At 45.0% G+C, this 27516-nt stretch overlaps 1 protein-coding gene across 4 annotated transcripts; it reads left to right on the top strand.

Moving 5' to 3' along the window:
- Positions 1-1806: 1806 nt before the first annotated feature.
- LOC135505209 (SAP30-binding protein-like) lies at positions 1807-27350 on the top strand. 4 transcript variants are annotated; one of them, XM_064924377.1, is made up of 11 exons: positions 1807-2046; positions 3626-3744; positions 3862-3906; positions 10345-10387; positions 18043-18131; positions 21971-22062; positions 22453-22565; positions 22643-22746; positions 23078-23165; positions 24100-24149; positions 25362-25439. In XM_064924377.1, exons 1-10 carry the CDS (start codon positions 1953-1955, stop codon positions 24120-24122), a joined length of 810 nt encoding a protein of 269 aa, XP_064780449.1. In that variant the 5' UTR covers positions 1807-1952; the 3' UTR covers positions 24123-24149; positions 25362-25439. The 4 variants fall into 4 exon arrangements, with proteins under 4 accessions (XP_064780449.1, XP_064780450.1, XP_064780447.1 ...); XM_064924375.1 differs by lacking the exon at positions 24100-24149 and having other exon boundaries at positions 1813-2046; positions 25362-27350; XM_064924376.1 differs by lacking the exon at positions 24100-24149 and having other exon boundaries at positions 1817-2046; positions 22643-22701; positions 25362-27350.
- Positions 27351-27516: the final 166 nt, after the last annotated feature.

Raw genomic sequence — 27516 nt, 5'->3', positions numbered from 1 at the left:
TGGTCATAGGGCTGTTCCTGCTGATGATCCTGGCCCTGGTGGTCTTCACTCTAATGTATGGCTGTTGCTGCTCACCTGGAGGGGGGAAGAGGAGGATGAAGAAGGGGGTGCTTTAGAGAAGTGGGTCACACTCTCCATGACTGTTCTACGGCCATTTAGATTTTCTGTACCCCCTACGTCTACTAGGACTTTTCCAAAAGAAAAGACTGCAGAAAAAGCTTCCAGCTCAAACATTATTAATGGGCCCATCATTTAAACAAACACTCTGAGGAATGTCTGAATTGGCAAGTAATTTGATCCAAGTCAAGATAATAATGTTCATAAATTGATTTACGTATTTGATTATGAAAATGTGCTGTTTGATTATAATTAAATGTTGAAACTTTAAATGAATCCGTTCAATAAAAAACTATATGCATGCGCATATCATTAGCGATGCTGAGAGGGACGTGGTCTTGTATAGCAGAGCCGGAATGAGTCACAAGATGGCGGGTGTGCCAGAATGGACTTGGAGATGGAGTCATTGAGGATGGAAAGAAGGAGCGGGCAGGAGAGAAAAGAAGGAGGAAAGTGGAACATATTAAGAGTAAATATAGAGTTCTGCAGAAGGAAATTGAACATGAATTAACTGCGGTGTCAGGTGCGGTAAAGGACACAGAGTTTAAGCCTTGTCACGATTGTGTTTTTTTGCCCAGTAGGAGTGAGATGTTTTGGAGACAATGGATCCTTGCCTTTTGGCTGACCCTTATGTGGTATCAAGTTGGGTGGAGAAGAGGTTGGGGAATGTTGGGTTGGTGAAAGTGACTTTTTCGTGTCTCCGCTGTCAAGGGGGAGTGTGTACTCTGCACCACGGGTCTGGGGACTGTGACATGCTTTCCTCTCTGGAGCAGGGCGCCTTTGAAAGGAGTGATAACTGTTGTGGCGTTAAGTGTTGATGAGGGTCAACTGAAGTTGAAGATTCCCGGTGTCTGTGACACCTGCCATTTGATGTGACGCAGACCCAGTGTAGAGCGTGGTGAAACAGAGACGACACGGTACTATTGATGCAGAGTTTTTACCAGATAAAGTCAAGTTAGGATGTGTCCGTTAGAGCTGTTGTCCCAAACCCATTACAGTGTTTTAGGTGTCAAGCTTATGGTCTTGTGGCAGCAGTGTAGGAGGGAGATTCCTAGATGTGATACGTGTGCAGGAGGACATGAGACGAAGGAATTTGTAGTATCGTTGGGAAAAGTTGTGTGTGTAAACTGTATGGGTATCAATGGTGCTGGAGATGTGTCCGGTGAGAGAAAGGCAGGTTGAGGTTCAGAGTAGTACAGAAGTTGTCCTGTGCTGAGGCAGTGAAGAGAGTAGTTGAGGAAGATGGGTCCAGGGTGAGGGATCCTCAGAAGATCCCTGGGAGTAGAGTGATAGGAATCGCATGTGCTTCAGTAAGGTTGGTTTGTTGGCTTTCATGGCCATGGTGGTCAATTATACCGCTGCAATGGAACGTAAAATCACAGAGGATAGATGTTGTGGTGGCAGCTGCAGAGAAGTACTTGGGATTTATTTATTTTTTATTTTATTTATCCAGGAAGGGCTCATTGAGATTTAAAATCTCTTTTTCAAGAGCATCCTGGCCAAGATAGGCAGGACCAAGTCATTACAAAAATTGCAAGGATTTACTGCAGAACAGTTGCAGAGGGTGTTGAGTGGTAGTGTTATGCCCTCCCAGACTATTGATCTGGAGTAAGATTAGATTGGGTTAAATATTGGAATGTGGTGGTGTCGTTTTTGTTATTGTTTTGTGAGGGCTAATAGTTGGCAGGGTCATTTTCCTTTTGTAGGTAGGCTGTGAATGGCCTCACACTCCAGTACAGTAGGTGACGGTGTATGCAGCTAAAAGTTGGATGCGATCTGCCAACCAAATCCTAAAGAAGAAGAAGTGACGTCAATGTTATGCGACCGGTGGAGAAATGGCGAGCAGCAAAAATAGTGTACTTCTCTCTTCTTTGGCGGAGTATGGCGACGACTCTGAGCCAGATTCCAACCCAGAAACCGAAGAATCAGGTAGATATGTATTTTAGCTACGGATATCAGAGCATGTGAGCGGAGTTGAGCGGTTAGAAATCCCACACATCGCCCATTTAGCAATGCTTGCGCACCCATCTATATGTGTGACCATCTGGACCTACCATTTGGTTTTTTAAAGTTTTGAAACCAAACCATATGGATTTGAATGAAAAGTATTTGAACAAACATGAAAATGTGAATGCAAGAAGCGCACATAATATCAAATAGGCTACATGTCATAATTAAACGGCATATAAACACTAAATAGGTCAGGAGCCAAACATGAAACCTAAGAAGGAACGAAAATGAATTATTTAGTGTATATTATTTCAAGGTTATAGCCTACGAATAAATAAATTGTTAAGCATTTGCGAGTGATACGCAATGGGTTGTTTGGGACATAAAGCGCTTAGCATTTATTAAACAACATTTCGTTGTTAAATCATTATAGTCTATAAATTGCCCGTATAGGCTGTGACTTAGAATTAAATACAAATTAAACGAAAAATGACTTATTAGTACCTTTTCGAATTCATTTGTACAAACACGGGATTGGTCAGTCTGTGGCCATCATGCGATGGTGCCTGGAGAGCATCAGGAGAATATCTTCTCTTCACCTGCAAAGCCACTGGGGAGGCTTCACACCCTTTTTTACCACTTTTCAGGCTGGGAAGAGATGCAGAGTTGTTTTTATTTATCTACAGGTAAGCCCTAAAGGTTTTTTAGGTAAAATAACCCAATCAAAACGGAAAGCTCCTTGAACATGGGAATATGGCAGGTCTGTTGGGCCAATTATGGTCTATTGTATAGAACAGGGATCCTCAACTGGCAGCCGGCTGGCCAAATATATTTGGTTCCCCCAAATTATTAGATTGTTTTCATATTATTTTTATTTTTACGACATGCAAAAAGTCCCAAATGCAATTTCCCAAGAAGCAAGTTATTCTACCTAAATAATGCAAAAGTTACATTTGAACTTAATTCATGAGGAGAGAGAATACGGGAGACAGTCAACTAATAAAGCAGGCAGCAGACCATTTTGTGGTGCTGAAACGTAAAACTGCACACGATCGTGTGGATGTCGGGTGCGATGGATGTGATTTATGCGCAGTAAGTCTGACTTGTGAATGCCGGTTTCATTCATGCGTTCATAGAAGAAAATGAGGACTTGCAGGTGTAAGTTGATCCAAACACTGTTAGCACATAAAATGTCCGCTTCTTTATAGCACTGTTTTCCTCTGAGCATGCCACCAAAAACGCACGCAGGGACTCGGTCGGCCCTCCTGAGCGCATCCCTGATTTGGCTCGACATCTGGAATTCAATCAGCTCAGTTTGAATTGCGGCTCATCCAACTAGGGTATGTTTTTATCTAAAATTTCCAATGACTTAAGAACCAACCAATTTGACAACCAGTAGAGTAAATTGAAATGGCAGTTTATTCAATTTACTGCCTATACAAAATGTCGATGAAGTAGAGGCCGACCTAATCTCAGCAAGCTAGCTTGCTATTGGGTCAGGAACCTTGAATGCTGTCATGTTTCCAACCTGATAACCAAGCTCTTTGTTATTCTGCAGAGAGCCATGGAGTAGGTCTGGTGTCAGCTGCCTATGGAGAGGACGACATTAACCGGATTGAGGATGGCGACGACAAGGCATCCGGAGACGAGGACAGCGGGGAGAGCTCCCGTAACTCTGTCGGTTCTCTTTCTCTTTTCAACTTAGTTAGTCTTTTTCACGCAGCACCCTGCTAGAGGTATTTCTCAGTGTGTGTCACTGAGGGATGTTAACGCTTTGCATTCTTGTCTTTGTAGGAAATGGATGAGTCAGACGAGGGTGGAGACACCGATGATTATAAGGTATTTGAACCCCCCCCTGATTGTGTAATGGTTTGGACTTATTTAATGTTTGTTAGGGGGTCATGGGGCTCCCGAGTGGTGCAGCGGTCTAAGTCACTGCATCTGTGCAAGAGGCGTCACTGCAGACCCTGGTTCGATCCCAGGCTGTATCACGACCGGCTGTGATCATTAGTCCCATAGGGTGGCGGGTTAGGGGAGGCCGAGGTAGGCCGTCATTGTAAATAAGAATTTGTTCTTAACTGACTTGCCAAGTTAATCTTGATTATTTTTAACCATTGTTTATCTGTGGGGTGCAAAGAGGTGAAGATTATTAAAATTCCCTGTATGTGCCACTAGGGGGAACTGTTGCTCTATTGTATCATTTGTCTTTATTGGCGGATACTTGAAGTCACAAGCCTTGCTGTCAAGCTACTGCTATCAATATCTCCTGGTTTTAGCCCTTCTACTAATCTAACATATGAAATTATTCTAAGAAGCTCAAACCAAGGATAATTTTGCTATTTGATTTTGAATTTGAAGTACTTAAAAACATTTTTTTTTTAAATAATAATTTATCAAAATATGATTTGATGAAACATTGAATTTGGCCTTACTGCTATTATCCCATACAAATGCATTGAATAACAGTTTCACTCCATCGAACTAAAGGAAGTTTGTCGTGAAGTGTCTGTTCTATATCTGAGAGATATATAAGAAGGGTCTGGAAACTATTTGTATATATTTTTTTAAACATGAATTTAACCCCTTATGTTTATCTCTAAACCATCTCCATATACACTGTACTTCCATTCATTGTTTAAAACTGATACCGGGCACCTTCAGACTAGTCTTGTGAGGCTTGTGGAGAAAAACAACCGATAGAAAACCTGATATCTCGAACTTAAAATGATGGCTATTCATGAGGATTTGTTTATTATGCCAATTAGACGGAGGGCTCGGTGCTACTCAAACTGAATCATTACAGGGCCACTTTAATAACATAGCATTATGTGTGTGTCTGACAATTGGCTATGCTACGAGGGGCCTATGATTAGGCCCTGGATGCAATTTGTCTGCAGAACTGTGGCATTTCATAACATAGGAAGAGAGGGGGGGGGTATGTTGTCTTTATGTCAGAGGGAGTGCTTGAGTTGTGGTAAACCGATCCAGAACCTGACAAAGACTAAATCCGTAATGTGTTTTCACTACCAACACCTTGTCTACTCCGTGTCTTCTTCTGATTTGGTCCTGTATGGAGCTACTGTTGCCTCAGTGCTGAGACCCACTATTACGAGTAATGTCTTGTCAGCCACACCATTGGCCCCCACTTTGTCCTAAGGGCCGAACTCCGTAACTGTGCGCAAAGTCATATTCAACTGCTACGTCCTTCCTATTGTATCTTACAAGTCATCTAGTGCTGGGTTTAGATGAAGCTAGTTTCTGTAAGGGAGATGTTTCTAGCAGTAGGCTATTGTGTGACTGTTGCACATTGCTTACTGATAATCTTAAGGGAGTTAAACGCTTAGCAGTTTGTTCAAACACGTCTTCAACTCTCAGCCAAAACTTACTGGTAATAGTTTGTTTGTTGCACAAGCGTTGATTTATCTAGCCACTACGTTCTCCTATCCACACTGCATATGCAATGGCTTTGATTAGATTGAACTGAGAAAATGACATATCTGTGTTAGACATATTTGTGTGTCAAATAACAGTAATAATAGAATGTATTTATGAAGGTGATTAATTAATTAATTTCTTATTTAACCAGGTTGGCAAGTTGAGAACAAGTTCTCATTTACAATTGTGACCTGGCCAAGATAAAGCAAAGCAGTTCGACACATACAACGACACAGAGTTACACATGGAGTAAAACAAACATACAGTCAATAATACAGTATAAACAAGTCTATATACGATGTGAGCAAATGAGGTGAGATAAGGGAGGTAAAGGCAAAAAAAGGCCATGGTGGCAAAGTAAATACAATATAGCAAGTAAAACACTGGAATGGTAGATTTGCAGTGGAAGAATGTGCAAAGTAGAGAGAAATAATGGGGAGCAAAATAAATAAATACAGTAGGGGGAGAGGTAGTTGTTTGGGCTAAATTATAGGTGGGCTATGTACAGGTGCAGTAATCTGTGAGCTGCTCTGACAGCTGGTACTTAAAGCTAGTGAGGGAGACAAGTGTTTCCAGTTTCACAGATTTTTGTAGTTCGTTCCAGTCATTGGCAGCAGAGAACTGGAAGGAGAGGCGGCCAAAGGAAGAATTGGTTTTGGGGGTGACGAGAGAGATATACCTGCTGGAGCGCGTGCTACAGGTGGGGGCTGCTATGGTGACCAGCGAGCTGAGATAAGGGGGGACTTTACCTAGCAGGGTCTTGTAGATGTCCTGGAGCCAGTGGGTTTGGCGACGAGTATGAAGCGAGGGCCAGCCGACGAGAGCGTACAGGTCGTAGTGGTGGATAGTATATGGGGCTTTGGTGACAAAATGGATGGCACAATTTATTGAGTAGGGTATTGGAGGCTATTTTGTAAATGACATCGCCGAAGTCGAGGATCAGTAGGATGGTCATTTCTAGAGCAGGATGTATATGGTGGGGTACCTTTATTCTGGCCTGCTCTCTTTAGAGGGACCAGGAGTGGACTACTGCCACACACTAGAAGAACCATGATGGAACCAACACACTCTCTCTTTAGAGGGACCAGGAGTGGACTACTGCCACACGCTAGAAGAACCATGATGGAACCAACACACCCTCTCTTTAGAGGGACCAGGAGTGGACTACTACCACAGACTAGAAGAACCATGATAGAACCATGATAGAACCAACACTCCTTCTCTCCTTGGTCAATGAGAAAGTAGTGGGGTGGAAATGTGTCAGACATTTGTCTCTTGATCGTGTCAGGGACCGTGGAGAAAGAGTGGGGGCTGTTTGATTGTTTCTTGCCCCCTCTCTACCCCCGTGACCTGTGTTTTTGCCCATAGTGAATATGCAGTAACCCAGAATAATGTCAGTTTGGCCGCGCTGTTAGTTCTGTTGCTGTCGTTTCCTCTCTGGCTGAAAGTGCCATTCGTTACAGTGAGATAGGGGAAGGGGAGGAGGGGAAGGACCTCTGGTAACCACACCCCTTCCTGGGTCCTCCTGTCCTATTTAGTTTGGCCCTCGGGCCCTCTTCATGTCAATTCTTGGATGTGTCCATGCAATTGCTAGGTGACTGGGTGGCAGAAAGTGTATGTGTTCCAGTGAATAAGAGCACTGCTCCTTTCTGCCGAACCTCTGTCATGCCCCAAGTTCTGGCAAAGACGGGACATATTTTAGAAGCAGCTCAGATTGCCCCACCTCCTGCCAAGCCCCTGTTTTCACTAGAAAACTCTGGGGAAGTAGAAAAAGGGATCATTGCCAAAACCCTGCAGTATCCCTTTTAAGGCCCACCTCAGAGGAAGTTGCCGCACCTATTTAGAGTACTTCCTGTCCTAGAGCAGAAATGGTCATTTAGGTTCCACCTCGAAGACTGTAACGTAACAAAATGATACAGAAGGCACTGCATCAATGCATTGTCTAAATTGCACAGCTATGTATGACTTTACAGCCAGTGTTTGTGATTGCCGTGCTGGTAGGTTGCAATTAATCCCAACCCTTAAACTAAACGTAGGCATGAAAATAATTTGCGCATAAGACTCACGAAAACATCCGAAGTCAGACATTTAGATTTGGCACTTTAAGCCCAAATATATCATACTTTGACTAAAACTTATTGACTTTCATCATTGTGCTCTGGACATCGTCTTTCAGCTCAAAAAAGTGGATTTCTACAGGTATGGACATTTTAACAAGATGTATAACTGGTATGGACATTTTAACAAGACAATATATAACTGGTATGGACATTTTAACAAGACAATATATAACTGGTATGGACATTTTAACAAGACAATATATAACTGGTATGGACATTTTAACAAGACAATATATAACTGGTATGGACATTTTAACAAGACAATATATAACTGGTATGGACATTTTAACAAGACAATATATAACTGGTATGGACATTTTAACAAGACAATATATAACTGGTATGGACATTTTAACAAGACAATATATAACTGGTATGGACATTTTAACAAGACAATGTATAACTGGTATGGACATTTTAACAAGACAATGTATAACTGGTATGGGCATTTATAACAAGACAATGTATAACTGGTATGGACATTTTAACAAGACAATATATAACTGGTATGGACATTTTAACAAGACAATATATAACTGGTATGGACATTTTAACAAGACAATGTATAACTGGTATGGACATTTTAACAAGACAATGTAGAACTGGTATGGGCATTTTAACAAGACAATATATATAACTGGTATGGACATTTATAACAAGATATATAACTGGTATGGACATTTTAACAAGGAGATATACAGTGCCTTGCGAAAGTATTCGGCCCCCTTGAACTTTGCGACCTTATGCCCCATTTCAGGCTTCAAACATAAAGATATAAAACTGTATTTTTTTGTGAAGAATCAACAACAAGTGGGACACAATCATGAAGTGGAACGACATTTATTGGATATTTCAAACTTTTTTAACAAATCAAAAACTGAAAAATTGGGCGTGCAAAATTATTCAGCCCCTTTACTTTCAGTGCAGAAAACTCTCTCCAGAAGTTCAGTGAGGATCTCTGAATGATCCAATGTTGACCTAAATGACTAATGATGATAAATACAATCCACCTGTGTGTAATCAAGTCTCCGTATAAATGCACCTGCACTGTGATAGTCTCAGATGTCCGTTAAAAGCGCAGAGAGCATCATGAAGAACAAGGAACACACCAGGCAGGTCCGAGATACTGTTGTGAAGATGTTTAAAGCCGGATTTGGATACAAAAATATTTCCCAAGCTTTAAACATCCCAAGGAGCACTGTGCAAGCGATAATATTGAAATGGAAGGAGTATCAGACCACTGCAAATCTACCAAGACCTGGCCGTCCCTCTAAACTTTCAGCTCATACAAGGAGAAGACTGATCAGAGATGCAGCCAAGAGGCCCATGATCACTCTGGATGAACTGCAGAGATCTACAGCTGAGGTGGGAGACTCTGTCCATAGGACAACAATCAGTCGTATTATTGCACAAATCCGGCCTTTATGGAAGAGTGGCAAGAAGAAAGCCATTTCTTAAATATATCCATAAAAAGTGTTGTTTAAAGTATGCCACAAGCCACCTGGGAGACACACCAAACATGTGGAAGAAGGTGCTCTGGTCAGATGAAACCAAAATTGAACTTTTTGGCAACAATGCAAAATGTTATGTTTGGCGTAAAAGCAACACAGCTCATCACCCTGACCATACCATCCCCACTGTCAAACATGGTGGTGGCAGCATCATGGTTTGGGCCTGCTTTTCTTCAGCAGGGACAGGGAAGATGGTTAAAATTGATGGGAAGATGGATGGAGCCAAATACAGGACCATTCTGGAAGAAAACCTGATGGAGTCTGCAAAAGACCTGAGACTGGGACGGAGATTTGTCTTCCAACAAGACAATGATCCAAAACATAAAGCAAAATCTACAATGGAATGGTTCAAAAATAAACATATCCAGGTGTTAGAATGGCCAAGTCAAAGTCCAGACCTGAATCCAATCGAGAATCTGTGGAAAGAACTGAAAACTGCTGTTCACAAATGCTCTCCATCCAACCTCACTGAGCTCGAGCTGTTTTGCAAGGAGGAATGGGGAAAAAATTTGTCTCTCGATGTGCAAAACTGATAGAGACATACCCCAAGCGACTTACAGCTGTAATCGCAGCAAAAGGTGGCGCTACAAATTATTAACTTAAGGGGGCTGAATAATTTTGCACGCCCAATTTTTCAGTTTTTGATTTGTTAAAAAAGTTTGAAATATCCAATAAATGTCGTTCCACTTCATGATTGTGTCCCACTTGTTGTTGATTCTTCACAAAAAAATACAGTTTTATATCTTTATGTTTGAAGCCTGAAATGTGGCATAAGGTCGCAAAGTTCAAGGGGGCCGAATACTTACGCAAGGCACTGTATAACTGGTATGGGCATTTATAACAAGATATATAACTGGTATGGACATTTATAACAAGATATAATTTTTCCACCATAATTTGCAAATAAATTCATTAAAAATCCTACAATGTGATTTTCTGGATTTTTTTCATACTTGAAGTGTACCTATGATGAAAATTACAGGCCTCTCTCATCTTTTTAAGTGGGAGAACTTGCACAATTGATGGCTGACTAAATACCTTTTTGCCCCACTGTAACTTGTATGGGAATTTTAACAAGAAGAAGTATAACTGGTGTAATTGACAGTGCATCAACATCGACAGCAGCTGCGATGTTATGCTTCCCGGAGATCTGGGACAGTCCGTGGTTCTGTGAGTAATGTGAACCCCCCCCTTCTGTATGTTTTCTTCAGGAGATCCCAGAGGCAGAGAGGAGAGACCCCAATGAGCTGGTCGGTGAGTGTACACACACACACACACACACACACACACACACACACACACACACACACACAGAAAAACCATGTTTGAGATACAGACAGATACAATACAAACTTGGTGTTAAATATTTATTTATATTGTGCCAATTGAACATTAGATGCCCAAACCATGCTTTTGGTTTGACTTAATGAGTAACTGATGTGGATGGGAGTTCAGTAAGTCTTTTGTCTTCAGACTGGGTAATTCAGCTTGTAAATATGTCATAGGGTAAAACAAACTTTCACATACATATCTGCCCATGGAAGAAGTGGTCAGAAAGGGGACTTTTATGCCGTAACATTGAGGAGATCAAGGTGCTCAGAGTTGACCCATTTTGCATACCCCCACCATAAACATGAGACTTCCATGTCTTCATCTCTGGAATATAATAGTTGTGTTTGATATCATTTAAAAGCTTACCAACAAGGTTGTCTATTTTATCATTTCCATCATCTTTTTTTTTTAATGTCTTTAAAAAAAAATTTTTTTGCCTTTAACGTCAATTATCTAAAACCTGTAAACTCAGATTTTTTAAATATTGGCATATGTTGTAGCCTCGACCCTATTTTACATCTGACGTTTTTGAGTTGTGCCCGCCATTGGTTGAGACACAACATGCTCTTAACCCAACCAGTCCCACTCATTTTAAACATTGTGTGTTTAAAAATATATATATATTTTTTTAACCTTTATTTAAAGTCAGTTAAGAACAAATTCTTATTTACAATGACGGCCTAGGAACAGTGGGTTAACTGCCTTGTTCAGGGGCAGAACGACAGATTTTTACCTTGTCAGCTCGGGGATTCGATTTTGCAACCTTTCGGGTTACTAGTCCAGCGCTCTAACCACTAGGCTTCCTGCCGCTCCGTGTTTGAGCTACAGACTTCTGGATTGTACCATTGTATTTGCCTATTTCTTCTGCATCCGTAGATACCAACTATTAGTATGTGTGATTAACAGAGGTTATAAGCTCCAGTGGTGTTTGAGACGAGGGCGGATCCCAAAGGGTCCCAGGACTGGGTCTTTTTTTTTTTACAAAAATGTCTGTAGAGTCCGAATGATTTGAGCTACAAACTATTGATAGCTATTTGGAAGCTTAGACTCTCATGTGCACTCACATGTAACACAAGAGTCGTTAGACTGTAAGGGTTTTTTCTAAATAGAAGATCATAGGAAATCCCAGGACATGGTGTCTATAATACTGTAGTAAGCTCACATAGTTGCTGTCACACGATTTAGCTGGTACATTTACTACCACAAAGAGGGCACCTAGTCCACCCACTGTCAAATGTCAACTTAAATGGTCATGTCTAGTCTATTATCTATGTCTATGATTTCAATAGGTTTCCTATATAGGATTGACAGTATAAGTTTTAAAACAACAGATTTTTGTACATTTATCAGCCTGAACATGACACCCACCCTGTATTCAAGAGCATATTGTGTCTCAACTGATGACAGGCCCAACACAAACACCTTAGATGATGTAAAATAGGGTCTAGGCTACAACATATGCTAATTTGAAAAGATCGGTGTTGACATGTTTTTTGATAATTTGTTATAATTATTAATTGACTGTGTGTGTGTGTTCAGAGCAGGAAAGAACACACTGCTTTATTAGGCCATTAAACAGTAGTAACCAATTAGTGGTTGAAACCCAAATCATTTTCCAATCGTTTAGTTCGGAACAGAACCTTTTTTTATTTTTTTCATTACGTTCCTCTGTTCCAACCAGCAGAATAAAGTTCTGAAGTGGTCCGCCGCACCCCCCAAAAAAAGTACTGGTAAATATCGTTCCTGAAATCATAACTTTTTATTTACCTCAACATTAAATTACTTCACCAATCATGCAGTACGGATAGAGCAGCTTGCTATGGAACAGGCAAGCTACAGATCAGTGAGTTGTTTATATGCGTGATGGAAGGACAAGTGTTGGGTGTGAGATGAAACTGACATTTTGCGGGTTGGGAGAGAGGAGGTGGATTGGCATCTTGTGATGACGTGCGTTATCTGAAATTGGCCCCCAGAATTATATCTATGGAGGAACAGCTTCTATGAAGGAACTTTTGAATGTCTTTGAACTTCAGAGTTGGCTTAACATTGGACCATAGAGGGGCAGGTAGCCTACACACACACTGGCAAATATTTCCAGCTGGCAGGCAGACTCTGGAAGAAGTTTCTGATTGACAGAGGGGGGGCTTTGCATAGGCTCTTTGTTGCGTTATTTTTGTGGGACTGGGGGAAAAATAGGCCCAGAACTTAAAATAATGTTAACCGATTCCCATGCTTTTCAAATAACTTTTCCGGGAACATTATAGATCACTTTCGTTCCCGGTTCTGATTCTGTTCCTTGGAAAATGTGTTATTGTTCTGTTCCCTGAACCGGTTCCAACCCCTGCTACCTATCACTCCCTCTACTGTGTGTGTGTGTGTGTGTGTGTGTTACTGTCTCTTATAGTGTGTGTATATGTGTCAGAGAGGGAAACTGTGTGTACACAGGTATGACCCCACATCCAGGTGCCAAATTTCACACACATGATGTAATACAACACTAACCTCCCGTGTCACGCCCAAACTCTACTTTATGGGAGGGAGGATGGATGTGTATGGTAGTTATGTTTGACCATTTGGAGAGGTCTGAATACCTGCCTATAACTAAGTTCAAATCAAAGTTTGTTTGTCACCTGTGCCGAATACAACTAGTGTAGACCTTACAGTGAAAGTCCTGTGTGGCTCAGTCGGTAGAGCATGGCGCTTGCAACGCCAAGCGTCGTGGGTTCGATTCCCACTGGGACCACCCATATGTAAAAGTAGTGGCCCCAGCCGACTTGTAAGTCGCTTTGGACAAAAGCGTCTGCTAAATGGGATATATTATTATATTATTATTTACTTACAGGCAATAAACAACAATGCAATTTCTAAGTTAAAAAAAATAGGTATCAGGTGAATAATAGATAAGTAAAGAAATAAAAACAACAGTAAAAAAGACAGTAAAAAAGACTGAAAAATAACAGTAGGGGGGCTATATACAGTAGAGGGGCTATATACAGTAGGGGGGCTATATACAGTAGGGGGGCTATATACAGTAGAGGGGCTATATACAGTAGGGGGGCTATATACAGTAGGGGGGCTATATACAGTAGGGGGGCTATATACAGTAGGGGGGCTATATACAGTAGAGGGGCTATATACAGTAGGGGGGCTATATACAGTAGGGGGGCTATATACAGTAGGGGGGCTATATACAGTAGGGGGGCTATATACAGTAGAGGGGCTATATACAGTAGGGGGGCTATATACAGTAGAGGGGCTATATACAGTAGGGGGCTATATACAGTAGGGGGCTATATACAGTAGGGGGCTATATACAGTAGGGGGGCTATATACAGTAGGGGGCTATATACAGTAGGGGGGCTATATACAGTAGGGGGCTATATACAGTAGGGGGCTATATACAGTAGAGGGGCTATATACAGTAGAGGGGCTATATACAGTAGGGGGCTATATACAGTAGGGGGGCTATATACAGTAGGGGGCTATATACAGTAGAGGGGCTATATACAGTAGAGGGGCTATATACAGTAGAGGGGCTATATACAGTAGGGGGGCTATATACAGTAGGGGGGCTATATACAGTAGGGGGCTATATACAGTAGGGGGGCTATATACAGTAGGGGGCTATATACAGTAGGGGGCTATATACAGTAGGGGGGCTATATACAGTAGGGGGGCTATACACAGGGGGCTATATACAGTAGGGGGCTATATACAGTAGGGGGCTATATACAGTAGGGGGGCTATATACAGTAGGGGGGCTATATACAGTAGGGGGCTATATACAGTAGGGGGCTATATACAGTAGGGGGCTATATACAGTAGGGGGGCTATATACAGTAGGGGGGCTATATACAGTAGGGGGGCTATATACAGTAGAGGGGCTATATACAGTAGGGGGGCTATATACAGTAGGGGGCTATATACAGTAGGGGGGCTATATACAGTAGGGGGGCTATATACAGTAGGGGGGCTATATACAGTAGGGGGGCTATATACAGTAGGGGGGCTATATACAGTAGGGGGGCTATATACAGTAGGGGGCTATATACAGTAGGGGGGCTATATACAGTAGGGGGCTATATACAGTAGGGGGGCTATATACAGTAGGGGGGCTATATACAGTAGGGGGCTATATACAGTAGGGGGGCTATATACAGTAGGGGGGCTATATACAGTAGGGGGGCTATATACAGTAGGGGGGCTATATACAGTAGGGGGCTATATACAGTAGGGGGGCTATATACAGTAGGGGGCTATATACAGTAGTAGGGGGCTATATACAGTAGGGGGGCTATATACAGTAGGGGGGCTATATACAGTAGGGGGCTATATACAGTAGGGGGGCTATATACAGTAGGGGGGCTATATACAGTAGGGGGCTATATACAGTAGGGGGGCTATATACAGTAGGGGGCTATATACAGTAGGGGGCTATATACAGTAGGGGGGCTATATACAGTAGGGGGGCTATATACAGTAGGGGGGCTATATACAGTAGGGGGGCTATATACAGTAGGGGGGCTATATACAGTAGGGGGGCTATATACAGTAGTGGGGCTATATACAGTAGGGGGGCTATATACAGTAGGGGGGCTATATACAGTAGGGGGCTATATACAGTAGGGGGGCTATATACAGTAGGGGGGCTATATACAGTAGGGGGGCTATATACAGTAGGGGGCTATATACAGTAGGGGGCTATATACAGTAGGGGGGCTATATACAGTAGGGGGGCTATATACAGTAGGGGGGCTATATACAGTAGGGGGGCTATATACAGTAGGGGGCTATATACAGTGGGGGGCTATATACAGTGGGGGGCTATATACAGTAGGGGGGCTATATACAGTAGGGGGGCTATATACAGTAGGGGGCTATATACAGTAGGGGGGCTATATACAGTAGGGGGGCTATATACAGTAGGGGGCTATATACAGTAGGGGGGCTATATACAGTAGGGGGGCTATATACAGTAGGGGGGCTATATACAGGGGGCTATATACAGTAGGGGGGCTATATACAGTAGGGGGCTATATACAGTAGGGGGGCTATATACAGTAGGGGGGCTATATACAGTAGGGGGGCTATATACAGTAGGGGGGCTATATACAGTAGGGGGGCTATATACAGTAGGGGGGCTATATACAGTAGGCTGTCTCATTGTTGTCGGTGATCAGGCCTACCACTGTTGTTGTTAGCCAACTTAATGATGGTATTGGAGTCGTGCCTGACCATGCAGTCGTGGGTGAACAGGGAGTACAGGTGGGGACCCGAGCACACACGCCTGAGGGGCTCCAGTTTTGAGGGTCAGCATGGCAGATGTGTTGCTACCTACCCTCACCACCTGGGGACGGCCCGTCAGGAAGTTCAGGATCCGGGCCTCCCGGGTGGTGCAGTGGTTAAGGGCGCTGTACTGCAGCGCCAGCTGTGCCACCAGAGACTCTGGGTTCGCGCCCAGGCTCTGTCGCAACCGGCCGCGACCGGGAGGTCCGTGGGTTGACGAACAATTGGCCTAGCGTCGTCCGGGTTAGGGAGGGTTTGGCCAGTAGGGAAATCCTTGTCTCATTGCGCACCAGCGACTCCCGTGGCGGGCTGGGCGCAGTGCGCGCTAACAAATGTTGACAGGTGCACGGTGTTTCCTTCGACACATTGGTGCGGCTGGCTTCCAGGTTGGATGGCGCTGTGTTAAGAAGCAGTGCGGCTTGGTTGGGTTGTGTATCGGAGGACACATGACTTTACAGGAGTTTTAGCGATGAGAACAAGATACTACTACTAAACAATTGGATACCACGAAATTGGGGAGAAAAAGGGGTAAAATTAAAAAAAGAAGTCCAGGATCCAGTTGCAGAGGGAGGTTTTTAGTCCCAGGATCCTTAGCTTAGTGATGAGCTTTGAGGGTACTATGGTATTGAACTCTGAGCTGTAGTCAGTGAATAGCATTCTCACATAGGTGTTCCTTTTGTCCATATGGGAAAGGGCAGTGTGGAGGAGTGCAACTCCCCCCCCCATTTTCGGATCCATTCGTCATCTCTGACATATTTTGGGTCGGATTTGTTCCACCTGAAATCCGAATCGCCAAAACAATTCTGCACCTGGGTATTGATTTTCCCCCCCAAAAAATGGGATCTGTGAACACCTCTAGCTTGAGGTAGGCCTAGTCAGAGTTGATCGTATTGGGATGGGACCTCTTGTGGTTTAGAGAGCTGTGATCCAGACCGCTGTCTGCTATGTTCCTGTTAGCTCACACACACTGTTCATGTAAAGCATGCTAGGGCGCATGACTCGTCTGACTCAGTATGGTATTTTCATTAGTGTGCTTGCAGCCAAGTGCATATTTGTGTTTAGTGGGTTGTTGTCACTGAGTACATCATGACTCTGTAATGGCTTCTATCTATTTACTCGTGTGTGTGTGTGTGTGTGTGTGTGTGTGTGTGTCTGAGTTTTTCGTGTGCACAGTCCTGTTGGTGCAGTTAGCCAGTAGGAGAGGGTAACGCCCTTCCCCTCCCTATAGGGGTTTGTCATACCCCTCTCACCTACAGACAAGGCAGGATGTGGTGGAGAGGAGCGGGAGAGGAGAGGGTAAGGCCCTTCCCCTCCCTATAGGGGTTTGTCATACCCCTCTCACCTACAGACAAGGCAGGATGTGGTGGGGAGGAGAGGGTAAGGCCCTTCCCCTCCCTATAGGGGTTTGTCATACCCCTCTCACCTACAGACTAGGCAGGATGTGGTGGAGTGGAGGGGGTAACGCCCTTCCCCTCCCTATAGGGGTTTGTCATACCCCTCTCACCTACAGACAAGGCAGGATGTGGTGGAGAGGAGGGGGAGAGGGTAGGTCAAGCAGGGTAGTGTGAGTGTTCGGGGTTTGCTTTTGTTTCCACCTCAGCATCAAACAAGACGAGAGAGAAGTTTGACAATAAAGAAGAGAGTAAAGAGATTGAGGGGAGGGGGAGGGAGCCTGGAATGTGTTGGGTACATAGAGGAGCTTGTTGCCTCCACACCATAGTGTATGTGACCTACGATACAGACCAAAGGAGAACATCTGCGGTGGCGTGGTCCTAGAGGTTTAACTGATAGAAATGTTTTCATCTAAATTCACGCTCAGTCTTGTACCTTACTTATCTGTTCTCACACGCAAAGTTTACACACATTTTTGCTCAACCATTTGAAGCCTGTGATAGATTGACACTGCTGAGTGACTGTAAAGTGCCCTCCCACTGATGAGACTTTAGACTGAAGGATGCTTGGCCTGGAGTCAGAGAGAGAAAGAAAGAAAGAAAGAAAGAGGAGAGAAAGGAGGGAAGAGTTTGAAAAAAGGGCATCCTCTCTTCTCTACACAAGCCCCAACATACCCTCCCTGACTGGGTGTGGTAACTAGGTTTCATACCAGGACCAGATGGTCCTGGACACCTCACACGCATGCAGAACAACCTTCAATTCAGAATTGCGTTGAACATGTTGATTCAACACTCTCGTTTTACAGACATGATTTCTGGGTTCACCTCTAAAGAATGTAGCTACTAGACTGTCTGTAGTCTGCTCTTCTGATTGGTTATATTTCTGTGTTTCCGCCCCAGCTCTGTTCTCAGAAAAAGTGAGGAACATGTCACCTGACAAGATCCGGATCCCCCCTGAACCACCAGGACGCTGCTCCAGTCACCTACAGGTACTCACAGCCCTACTTACCTGTATCAGTCACCTACAGGTACACACAGCCCTACTTACCTGTACCAGTCACTTACAGGTATCCACACCTTCCACTCACAGGTCTACTTACCTGTACCAGTCACCTACAGGTACCCACACCTTCCACTCACAGGTCTACTTACCTGTATCAGTCACCTACAGGTACTCACAGCCCTACTTACCTGTACCAGTCACCTACAGGTACTCACAGCCCTACTTACCTGTACCAGTCACTTACAGGTATCCACACCTTCCACTCACAGGTCTACTTACCTGTATCAGTCACCTACAGGTACTCACAGCCCTACTTACCTGTACCAGTCACTTACAGGTATCCACACCTTCCACTCACAGCCCTACTTACCTGTACCAGTCACCTACAGGTACTCACAGCCCTACTTACCTGTATCAGTCACCTACAGGTACTCACAGCCCTACTTACCTGTACCAGTCACCTACAGGTACTCACAGCCCTACTTACCTGTATCAGTCACCTACAGGTACTCACAGCCCTACTTACCTGTACCAGTCACTTACAGGTACTCACAGTCCTACTTACCTGTACCAGTCACCTACAGGTACTCACAGCCCTACTTACCTGTACCAGTCACTTACAGGTACTCACAGCCCTACTTACCTGTACCAGTCACTTACAGGTACTCACAGCCCTACTTACCTGTACCAGTCACTTACAGGTATCCACACCTTCCACTCACAGGTCTACTTACCTGTACCAGTCACCTACAGGTACCCACACCTTCCACTCACAGCTCTACTTACCTGTACCAGTCACCTACAGGTACTCACAGCCCTACTTACCTGTACCAGTCACCTACAGGTACTCACAGCCCTACTTACCTGTACCAGTCACCTACAGGTACTCACAGCCCTACTTACCTGTACCAGTCACCTAAACTGCTGAGCTATATGACTAGCTATCATTCTTTCATACCTGTGCAATTCCTATTTGTCTAAAGGGGTCTGGTCACCTGTTTTAAACAACCATCACTTGCCCATTTGTCACACTGGCCTACAGCACCTCCAATTTAGCAGTGACCCAGTAAGCTCTCTGTCAACAAGTAGTAGACTGCTGGAGGAGGACAGGTAGGTGTATGGTGTACTGGAGGGAGGACAGGTAGGTGTATGGTGTACTGGAGGGAGGACAGGTAGGTGTATGGTGTACTGGAGGGAGGACAGGTAGGTGTATGGTGTACTGGAGGGAGGACAGGTAGGTGTATGGTGTACTGGAGGGAGGACAGGTAGGTGTATGGTGTACTGGAGGGAGGACAGGTAGGTGTATGGTGTAGTGGAGGGAGGACAGGTAGGTGTATGGTGTACTGGAGGGAGGACAGGTAGGTGTATGGTGTACTGGAGGGAGGACAGGTAGGTGTATGGTGTACTGGAGGGAGGACAGGTAGGTGTATGGTGTACTGGAGGGAGGACAGGTAGGTGTATGGTGTACTGGAGGGAGGACAGGTAGGTGTATGGTGTACTGGAGGGAGGACAGGTAGGTGTATGGTGTACTGTAGGGAGGACAGGTAGGTGTATGGTATACTGTAGGGAGGACAGGTAGGTGTATGGTGTACTGGAGGGAGGACAGGTAGGTGTATGGTGTACTGTAGGGAGGACCGGTAGGTGTATGGTGTACTGTAGGGAGGACAGGTAGGTGTATGGTGTACTGGAGGGAGGGAGGACAGGTAGGTGTATGGTGTACTGGAGGGAGGACAGGTAGGTGTATGGTGTACTGGAGGGAGGACAGGTAGGTGTATGGTGTACTGGAGGGAGGACAGGTAGGTGTATGGTGTACTGTAGAGAGGACAGGTAGGTGTATGGTGTACTGGAGGGAGGACAGGTAGGTGTATGGTGTACTGGAGGGAGGACAGGTAGGTGTATGGTCTACTAGAGGGTGGGAGGACAGGTAGGTGTATGGTGTACTGTATGGAGGACAGGTAGGTGTATGGTGTACTGGAGGGAGGGAGGACAGGTAGGTGTATGGTGTACTGGAGGGAGGACAGCTAGGTGTATGGTGTACTGGAGGGAGGACAGGTAGGTGTATGGTGTACTGGAGGGAGGACAGGTAGGTGTATGGTCTACTAGAGGGTGGGAGGACAGGTAGGTGTATGGTGTACTGTAGGGAGGACAGGTAGGTGTATGGTGTACTGGAGGGAGGACAGGTAGGTGTATGGTGTACTGGAGGGAGGACAGGTAGGTAGGTGTATGGTGTACTGGAGGGAGGACAGGTAGGTAGGTGTATGGTGTACTGGAGGGAGGACAGGTAGGTAGGTGTATGGTGTACTGGAGGGAGGACAGGTAGGTAGGTGTATGGTGTACTGGAGGGAGGACAGGTAGGTAGGTGTATGGTGTACTGGAGGGAGGACAGGTAGGTAGGTGTATGGTGTACTGGAGGGAGGACAGGTAGGTAGGTGTATGGTGTACTGGAGGGAGGACAGGTAGGTAGGTGTATGGTGTACTGGAGGGAGGACAGGTAGGTAGGTGTATGGTGTACTGGAGGGAGGACAGGTAGGTAGGTGTATGGTGTACTGGAGGGAGGACAGGTAGGTAGGTGTATGGTGTACTGGAGGGAGGACAGGTAAGTAGGTGTATGGTGTACTGGAGGGAGGGAGGACAGGTAGGTAGGTGTATGGTGTACTGGAGGGAGGGAGGACAGGTAGGTAGGTGTATGGTGTACTGGAGGGAGGGAGGACAGGTAGGTAGGTGTATGGTGTACTGGAGGGAGGGAGGACAGGTAGGTAGGTGTATGGTGTACTGGAGGGAGGGAGGGAGGACAGGTAGGTGTATGGTGTACTGGAGGGAGGGAGGGAGGACAGGTAGGTGTGTGATGTACTGGAATTGGGCTGGGTATGAGATAAACACTGGTTTCCGGGGAGTACATTTCCTCTCCTGCCAATGCCTGAGCTTCGTTCAATGCCAGCTGCCTGACAAGCAGCATTCTGCAGTTGTTGGTCAATGTTCCACAATGTTCTGCTGGATAGCAGAGTCCTCCAGTGAGAGAATAACATCAACATGTAGGGAACCACCAGCAGGTCATCTCACAGTGGTCAACACTCTCACAGTCCACAATCCTCGTCTCTCGACCGTCTCTCTGACTCTGGTCCAAAGTTTTCCTCAGAAATAAGTTTGCATTCCTATGTAGACATTGCCATTATGCACAGATCTAGGATCTAGCGTATCCTCCCCAAATCTTAGCCCGATCCGTAAGGGAGAAGTCTGCCAAACTTGGTGAAGTGAATGTAACTCTTGTTGGGTAGGTGTTGGGGCAGGTGAGGGTGTGGCTGACTGACTGAACAGTTCAGCACCGTATAGCGTTGCCTCAGGGTGCGAACACACCCTAACATCCCTCAGTGATGATGAATCACTATCTGGTTATCCCTCACCTCAGGCTGCATCTGACACCAACACACACACACACACACACACAGGAAGGGGGCTGTTTGACTCGGGGCCCATGCGGAGCCAGGGTTTAGTCTGTCTTGTGTTTAGTACAAGCTCATCATTTTGAACAGCCGTCACTACCCTTGTCTCTCCGAAGAAGAGCTTTTCAACACCTCCGTTGTCCTAGTACTTGGGCCAATTGAACTGACTGTTCTGAGTACTGTAGATACAGTGGTGTCATTACATTCCAATCCTCCACCTTGTCCGTTTAATAACCATTTATCATAGTGGATCCCCCAGGCTCCAGTTGACTGGCCAGGCTCCCTGGTTACCAAATATTTCCCTGAGGTATTAGGAACCTGTATTAGGAACTTTCCTAGTGGAAATTTGACTCATGTGTTACATATGTTGGTTTTCTATCAACAGGTGAAGATCCAGAAGCTGTACGAGAAGAATCTACATGGAGACTTAGACACAAACAACCACATTCAGAGGAAGAAAGAGTTCAGGAATCCCAGGTACACACACACACACACACACACACACACACACACACACACACACACACACAGATTCCTAGAGTTACGATCCTATCGATGATACACACGTTGCTTTTCCAGATACATTTGTTGAATGTGTCTTTGTCTTTGTGTCTATCCAGAGATAAGGGGGAGACAGCGAGAGAGAGAGAGAGAGGGGGAGATAAGGGGGAGACAGAGAGAGACTGAGAGAGAGAGGGGGAGATAAGGGGGAGACAGAGAGAGAGGGGGAGATAAGGGGGAGACAGCGAGAGAGGGGGAGATAAGGGGGAGACAGCGAGAGAGGGGGAGATAAGGGGGAGACAGCGAGAGAGGGGGAGACAGAGAGAGACAGAGTGTTGACATGTCTTTGTCTTTGTGTCTATCCAGTATCTATGAGAAACTCATCCAGTTCTGTGGCATAGATGAACTGGGAACCAACTACCCTAAAGACATGTTTGATCCTCACGGCTGGCCAGAGGACTCTTACTACGAGGCACTGGGTAAGGAGGTCGTTGGTGGCAGTGTGTGATTGCCAGTCAGTCCTATCAACTGAACAGTTTTCCTTCTCTCCCTGTAGCCAAAGCTCAGAAAGTGGAGATGGATAAACTGGAGAAAGCCAAGAAGGACAAGACGAAGGTGAGGACCACAGGCGTTTTAGTTGCCTTGAAGAGGCCACCCGAGGTAATATAAATACAATACACACGTTTTCAACCCCCCTCAACAAAACTAACCTGCGCCTTCCTTCTAACCCCATGCTCAATCTCTGTTAAACTTGTACAGAGAACATAGCTTTTCCAACACTATACATTTACTGCGCTCCTGTTTCACTAATCACAGACAGGGCTGTTCTGTAATCAGTCTGTGCGTCAGGGGCATGTTGCCACAGACTGCCTGTACTTTATGTTCAAGTATCCTGCCAAGAGATTAAGTGTCACCACAACAGCCCGTCAGCACCACCCAGCCCAGCCCTCTGCAGTACGGGTGTGATGGTGTTTTGTCTTCTCTCTCCTAGATTGAGTTTGTGACGGCCACTAAGAAGGGCAGCAACCCCACCAACGCAGCAGTTCCCACAACCAATACGGCTGCTAGTACCGTGACAGGTACACACAACTACAGCGCCTTCAGAAAGTATTCAGACCCCTTGACTTATTCCGCAGTTTGTTGTGTTACAGTCCCCAGACTATAGACAGAGAACCCCTCCCCCACTATAGAAACATGATCTTTTCTGATTTTTAGTGTGACTTTCCTTAAAAGAGAGAATAAAAACCTGTAAGGTTTTATCTGGTTCCCGTTTCCGTTTATCTGGTTCCTTTCACTATTTCTTTCCATCTCAATTCGAAGAACTTTATTTACATGGGAAACGTGTTAACATTGCCAAAGCAAGTGAAATAGATAATAAACAAATGTGAAGTAAAAAATGAACAGTAAACATTACACTCATAGAAGTTCCAAAAGAATAAAGACATTTCAAATGTCATATGTATTTATACAGTCAAAAGGGAAAATAAATTAACATAAATATGGGTTGTATTTACAATGGTGTTTGTTCTTCACTGGTTGCCCTTTTCTTGTGGCAACAGGTCACACATCTTGCTGCTGTGATGTCACACTGTGGAATTTCACCCAATAGATATGGGAGTTTATCAAAATTGTATTTGTTTTCAAATTCTTTGTGGGTCTGGAATCTGAGGGAAATATGTCTCTCTAATATGGTCATACATTTGTCAGGAGGTTAGGAAGTGCAGCTCAGTTTCCACCTCATTTTGTGGGCAGTGAGCACATAGCCTGTCTTCTCTTGAGAGCCATGTCTGCCTACGGCGGCCTTTCTCAATAGCAAGGCTATGCTCAGAGTCTGTACATAGACAAAGCTTTCTGCCACTGTGTTCTCTTTGTTTAGGGCCAAATAGCATTCTTTAGTTTGCTCTTTTTTTTTGTTAATTACTTGACACATTGGAAAGAATTATCTTTTTGTTTTCTCATGATTTGGTTGGGTCTAATTGTTGCTCTGTGGGGTGTGTTTGTGTTTGTGAACAGAGCCCCAGGACCAGCTTGCTTAGGGGACTCTACTCCAGGTTCATCTCTCTGTAGGTGATGGATTTGTTGTGGAAGGTTTGGGAATCGCTTCTTTTTAGTTGGTTTTAGCGATTTAACGGCTCTTTTCTGGATTTTGATCATTAGCGGGTATCGGCCTAATTCTGCTCTGTGTGCATTATTTGGTGTTCTACTTTGTACATGGAGGATATTTTTGCATAATTCTGCATGCAGAGTTTCAATTTGTTGTTTGCCCCATTTTGTGAGTTCTTGGTTGGTGAGCGGACCCCAGACCTCACAACCATGAAGGGCAATGGGTTCCATAACCGGTTCAAGTATTTTTAGCCCGATCCTAATTGGTATGTTGAATGTTATGTTCCTTTTGATGGCGTTGAAGGCCCGTCTTGCCTCATCTCTCAGATCGTTCACAGCTTTGTGGAAGTTACCTGTGGCGCTGATGTTTAGGTCAAATCAAATTCATTTATGAATCCCTTACATCAGCTGATATCTCAAAGTGCTGTATAGATACCCAGCCGAAAACCCCAAACAGCAAGCAATGCAGGTGTAGAAGCACGGTGGCTAGGAAAAACTCCCTAGGAAGAAACCTAGAGAGGAACTAGGCTCTGAGAACGCGAGAGAGCGTGGATGTGATCAGGGAGAGAGGGGTGATCAGTCTTTGGTTCCAAATATTGGGGAATAAGTGCTAAGGATGAGTTTAAGTGTTGCCAATTGGAATTATGTTATCATTTAATTTAGGATACTATCAACACCATAGCATACCTCCTGAGTCTCTCCCTTTCTCTCTCTCTCCCGCTCTCTACCCGCTCTCTCGCTCTCCCGCTCTCTGTCCCGCTCGCTCTCTGTCCCGCTCGCTCTCTGTCCCGCTCGCTCTCTGTCCCGCTCGCTCTCTGTCCCGCTCGCTCTCTGTCCCGCTCGCTCTCTGTCCCGCTCGCTCTCTGTCCCGCTCGCTCTCTGTCCCGCTCGCTCTCTGTCCCGCTCGCTCTCTGTCCCTCCCGCTCTCCCTCCCGCTCTCTCTCCCGTTCCCGCTCTCTCCCGTTTCCTCCCGTTCCCGCTCTCTCCCGTTCCCGCTCTCTCCCGTTCCCGCTCTCTCCCGTTCCCGCTCTCTCCCGTTCCCGCCCGTTCTCGCTCTCGCTCTCTCCTGCTCTTGCTCTCTCCTGCTCTCGCTCTCTCCTGCTCTCGCTCTCTCTCTCTCATTCTCCCTATCCTCTTTTTCTCACCAGTCCTCTCTCTCTCTCCCTCACCAGAAGCTCAGAAGAGGAAGAGTAAGTGGGACTCTGCGGTGCCCGTGACCCTGGCCCAGCCCGCCCTGCTCACTACCACGGCAACCCTGCCAGCGGTTGTCTCCGTGACGACCACCGCCAGCGGAACCAAGACCACTGTTATCTCTGCCGTAGGCACCATCCTGAAGAAAGCCAAGCAGTGAACAGGGAGGAAGTGTGTGTTTTTGGATGGATGAGAGGATAGAAGAGAGGATGGATGGATGAGAGGATGGATGGATGAGAGGATGAGAGGATAGAAGAGAGGATGAGAGGATAGAAGAGAGGATGAGAGGATAGAAGAGAGGATGAGAGGATGGATGGATGGATGAGAGGATGGATGGATGGATGAGAGGATGGATGGATGGATGAGAGGATGGATGGATGAGAGGATATAAGAGAGGATGGATGGATGAGAGGATGGATAGAAGAGAGGATAGAAGAGAGGATGGATGGATGAGAGGATGGATAGAAGAGAGGATAGAAGAGAGGATGGATGGATGGATGGATGAGAGGATGGATGGATGAGAGGATGGATGGATGAGAGGATATAAGAGAGGATGGATGGATGAGAGGATGGATAGAAGAGAGGATAGAAGAGAGGATGGATGGATGGATGGATGAGAGGATGGATGGATGAGAGGATGGATGGATGAGAGGATGGATGGATGAGAGGATGGATGGATGAGAGGATGGATGGATGAGAGGATGGATGGATGAGAGGATGGATGGATGAGAGGATAGAAGAGAGGATGGATGGATGAGAGGATAGAAGAGAGGATGGATGGATGAGAGGATAGAAGAGGATCGATGGATGAGAGGATGGATGAGAGGATGGATGGATGAGAGGATAGAAGAGGATGGATGGATGAGAGGATGGATGGATGGATGGGTGGATAGAAGAGAGGATGGATGAGAGGATAGAAGAGGATGGATGGATGGATGAGAGGATAGAAGAGGATGGATGGATGGATGAGAGGATGGATGGATGGATGAGGATGGATGAGAGGATGGATGGATGGATGGATGGGTGGATGAAAGGATAGAAGAGAGGATGGATGGATGGATGAGAGGATGGATGGATGAGAGGATGGATGGAAGAGAACGTGTGTTAGCGAGAGAAGTGTGTTGGGGTGTATGGTCCTGTGTGACTGTATTGTTTCAGAGAGATTGTCTTCCCGACAATATCGAACATTTCTATATTCATCATGCAAGACTTCTGCATCTCCTTCTGTTTCTGGGATGTTTGATCTACAGGATATGGTCAATGGACTCCATCCTGACTTGAGATTTATTTATATCAGTGTGAGATTCCTCTTTCATCCAGCTCTCCAGTCAGCACTCTGTTGAAGTTCAGCATTGATCTGTTTTGTTTGTCAGCAAGAACCTGGGTTTAGATGTTAGCTAAAGACTATCCGTTGGGAGAACCATACTACCTAGGAAGTAACCTAGTTATGGCGTAAGTTACCAGTCTCATGTCTGAAACTCGAAGAGTTAGTCTCTCACTTCCCATCCTCCAGTAAAGTGGTTTCTACCCACCTGTTATGGTAATGTGTATATATTTGTATTATTTTTCGACTCTATCTGTGTATCTGGGCTGTGTTTTGACCATGTACTGGAATGTGGTCTAGTGAAGATGAAAGAGGAATACTCAGACTATGGATATTTGCATCAATGTTCCTCGCCTCATTTAAAAAAAAAACTAGGCTAAAAAACAAGTTCAAATGCAAGTTCAAATCCCCGAGCTGACAAGGTACAGATCTGTCGTTCTGCCCCTGAACAGGCAGGTAACCCACTGTTCCTAGGACATCATTGAAAATAAGAATGTGTTCTTAACTGACTTGCCTAGTAAAATAAATTGATTTTAAATGGCCTATTGGAAGAGCTTAGGAGGAATCCTTTTTTTTACAAATGTACATATATATTGCTGCTGATGATGGTATGATCAATAAAATAAACGTCATGCTGTCTTTTCAATCGGAGTGTGCGTCCGTTCTTGTACGCTTGTCTTGGCTTCAATAGCATCTGTCTTTCATACATAATCTAAGATAATAGTATTTTTTATTTTCATACTGTTCTCTGGATAAATATTTTGAATGTTCTGTCCAGAAATGAAGGGATTGTTTTGTGTTCCAGTACTATT

This window comes from Oncorhynchus masou, chromosome 18 (assembly GCF_036934945.1).
Source record: "Oncorhynchus masou masou isolate Uvic2021 chromosome 18, UVic_Omas_1.1, whole genome shotgun sequence".
NCBI lineage: Eukaryota > Metazoa > Chordata > Actinopteri > Salmoniformes > Salmonidae > Oncorhynchus > Oncorhynchus masou.
The sequence above is the reverse complement of the archived record's forward strand: the minus strand, read 5'-3'. Positions and strand labels throughout refer to the sequence as shown.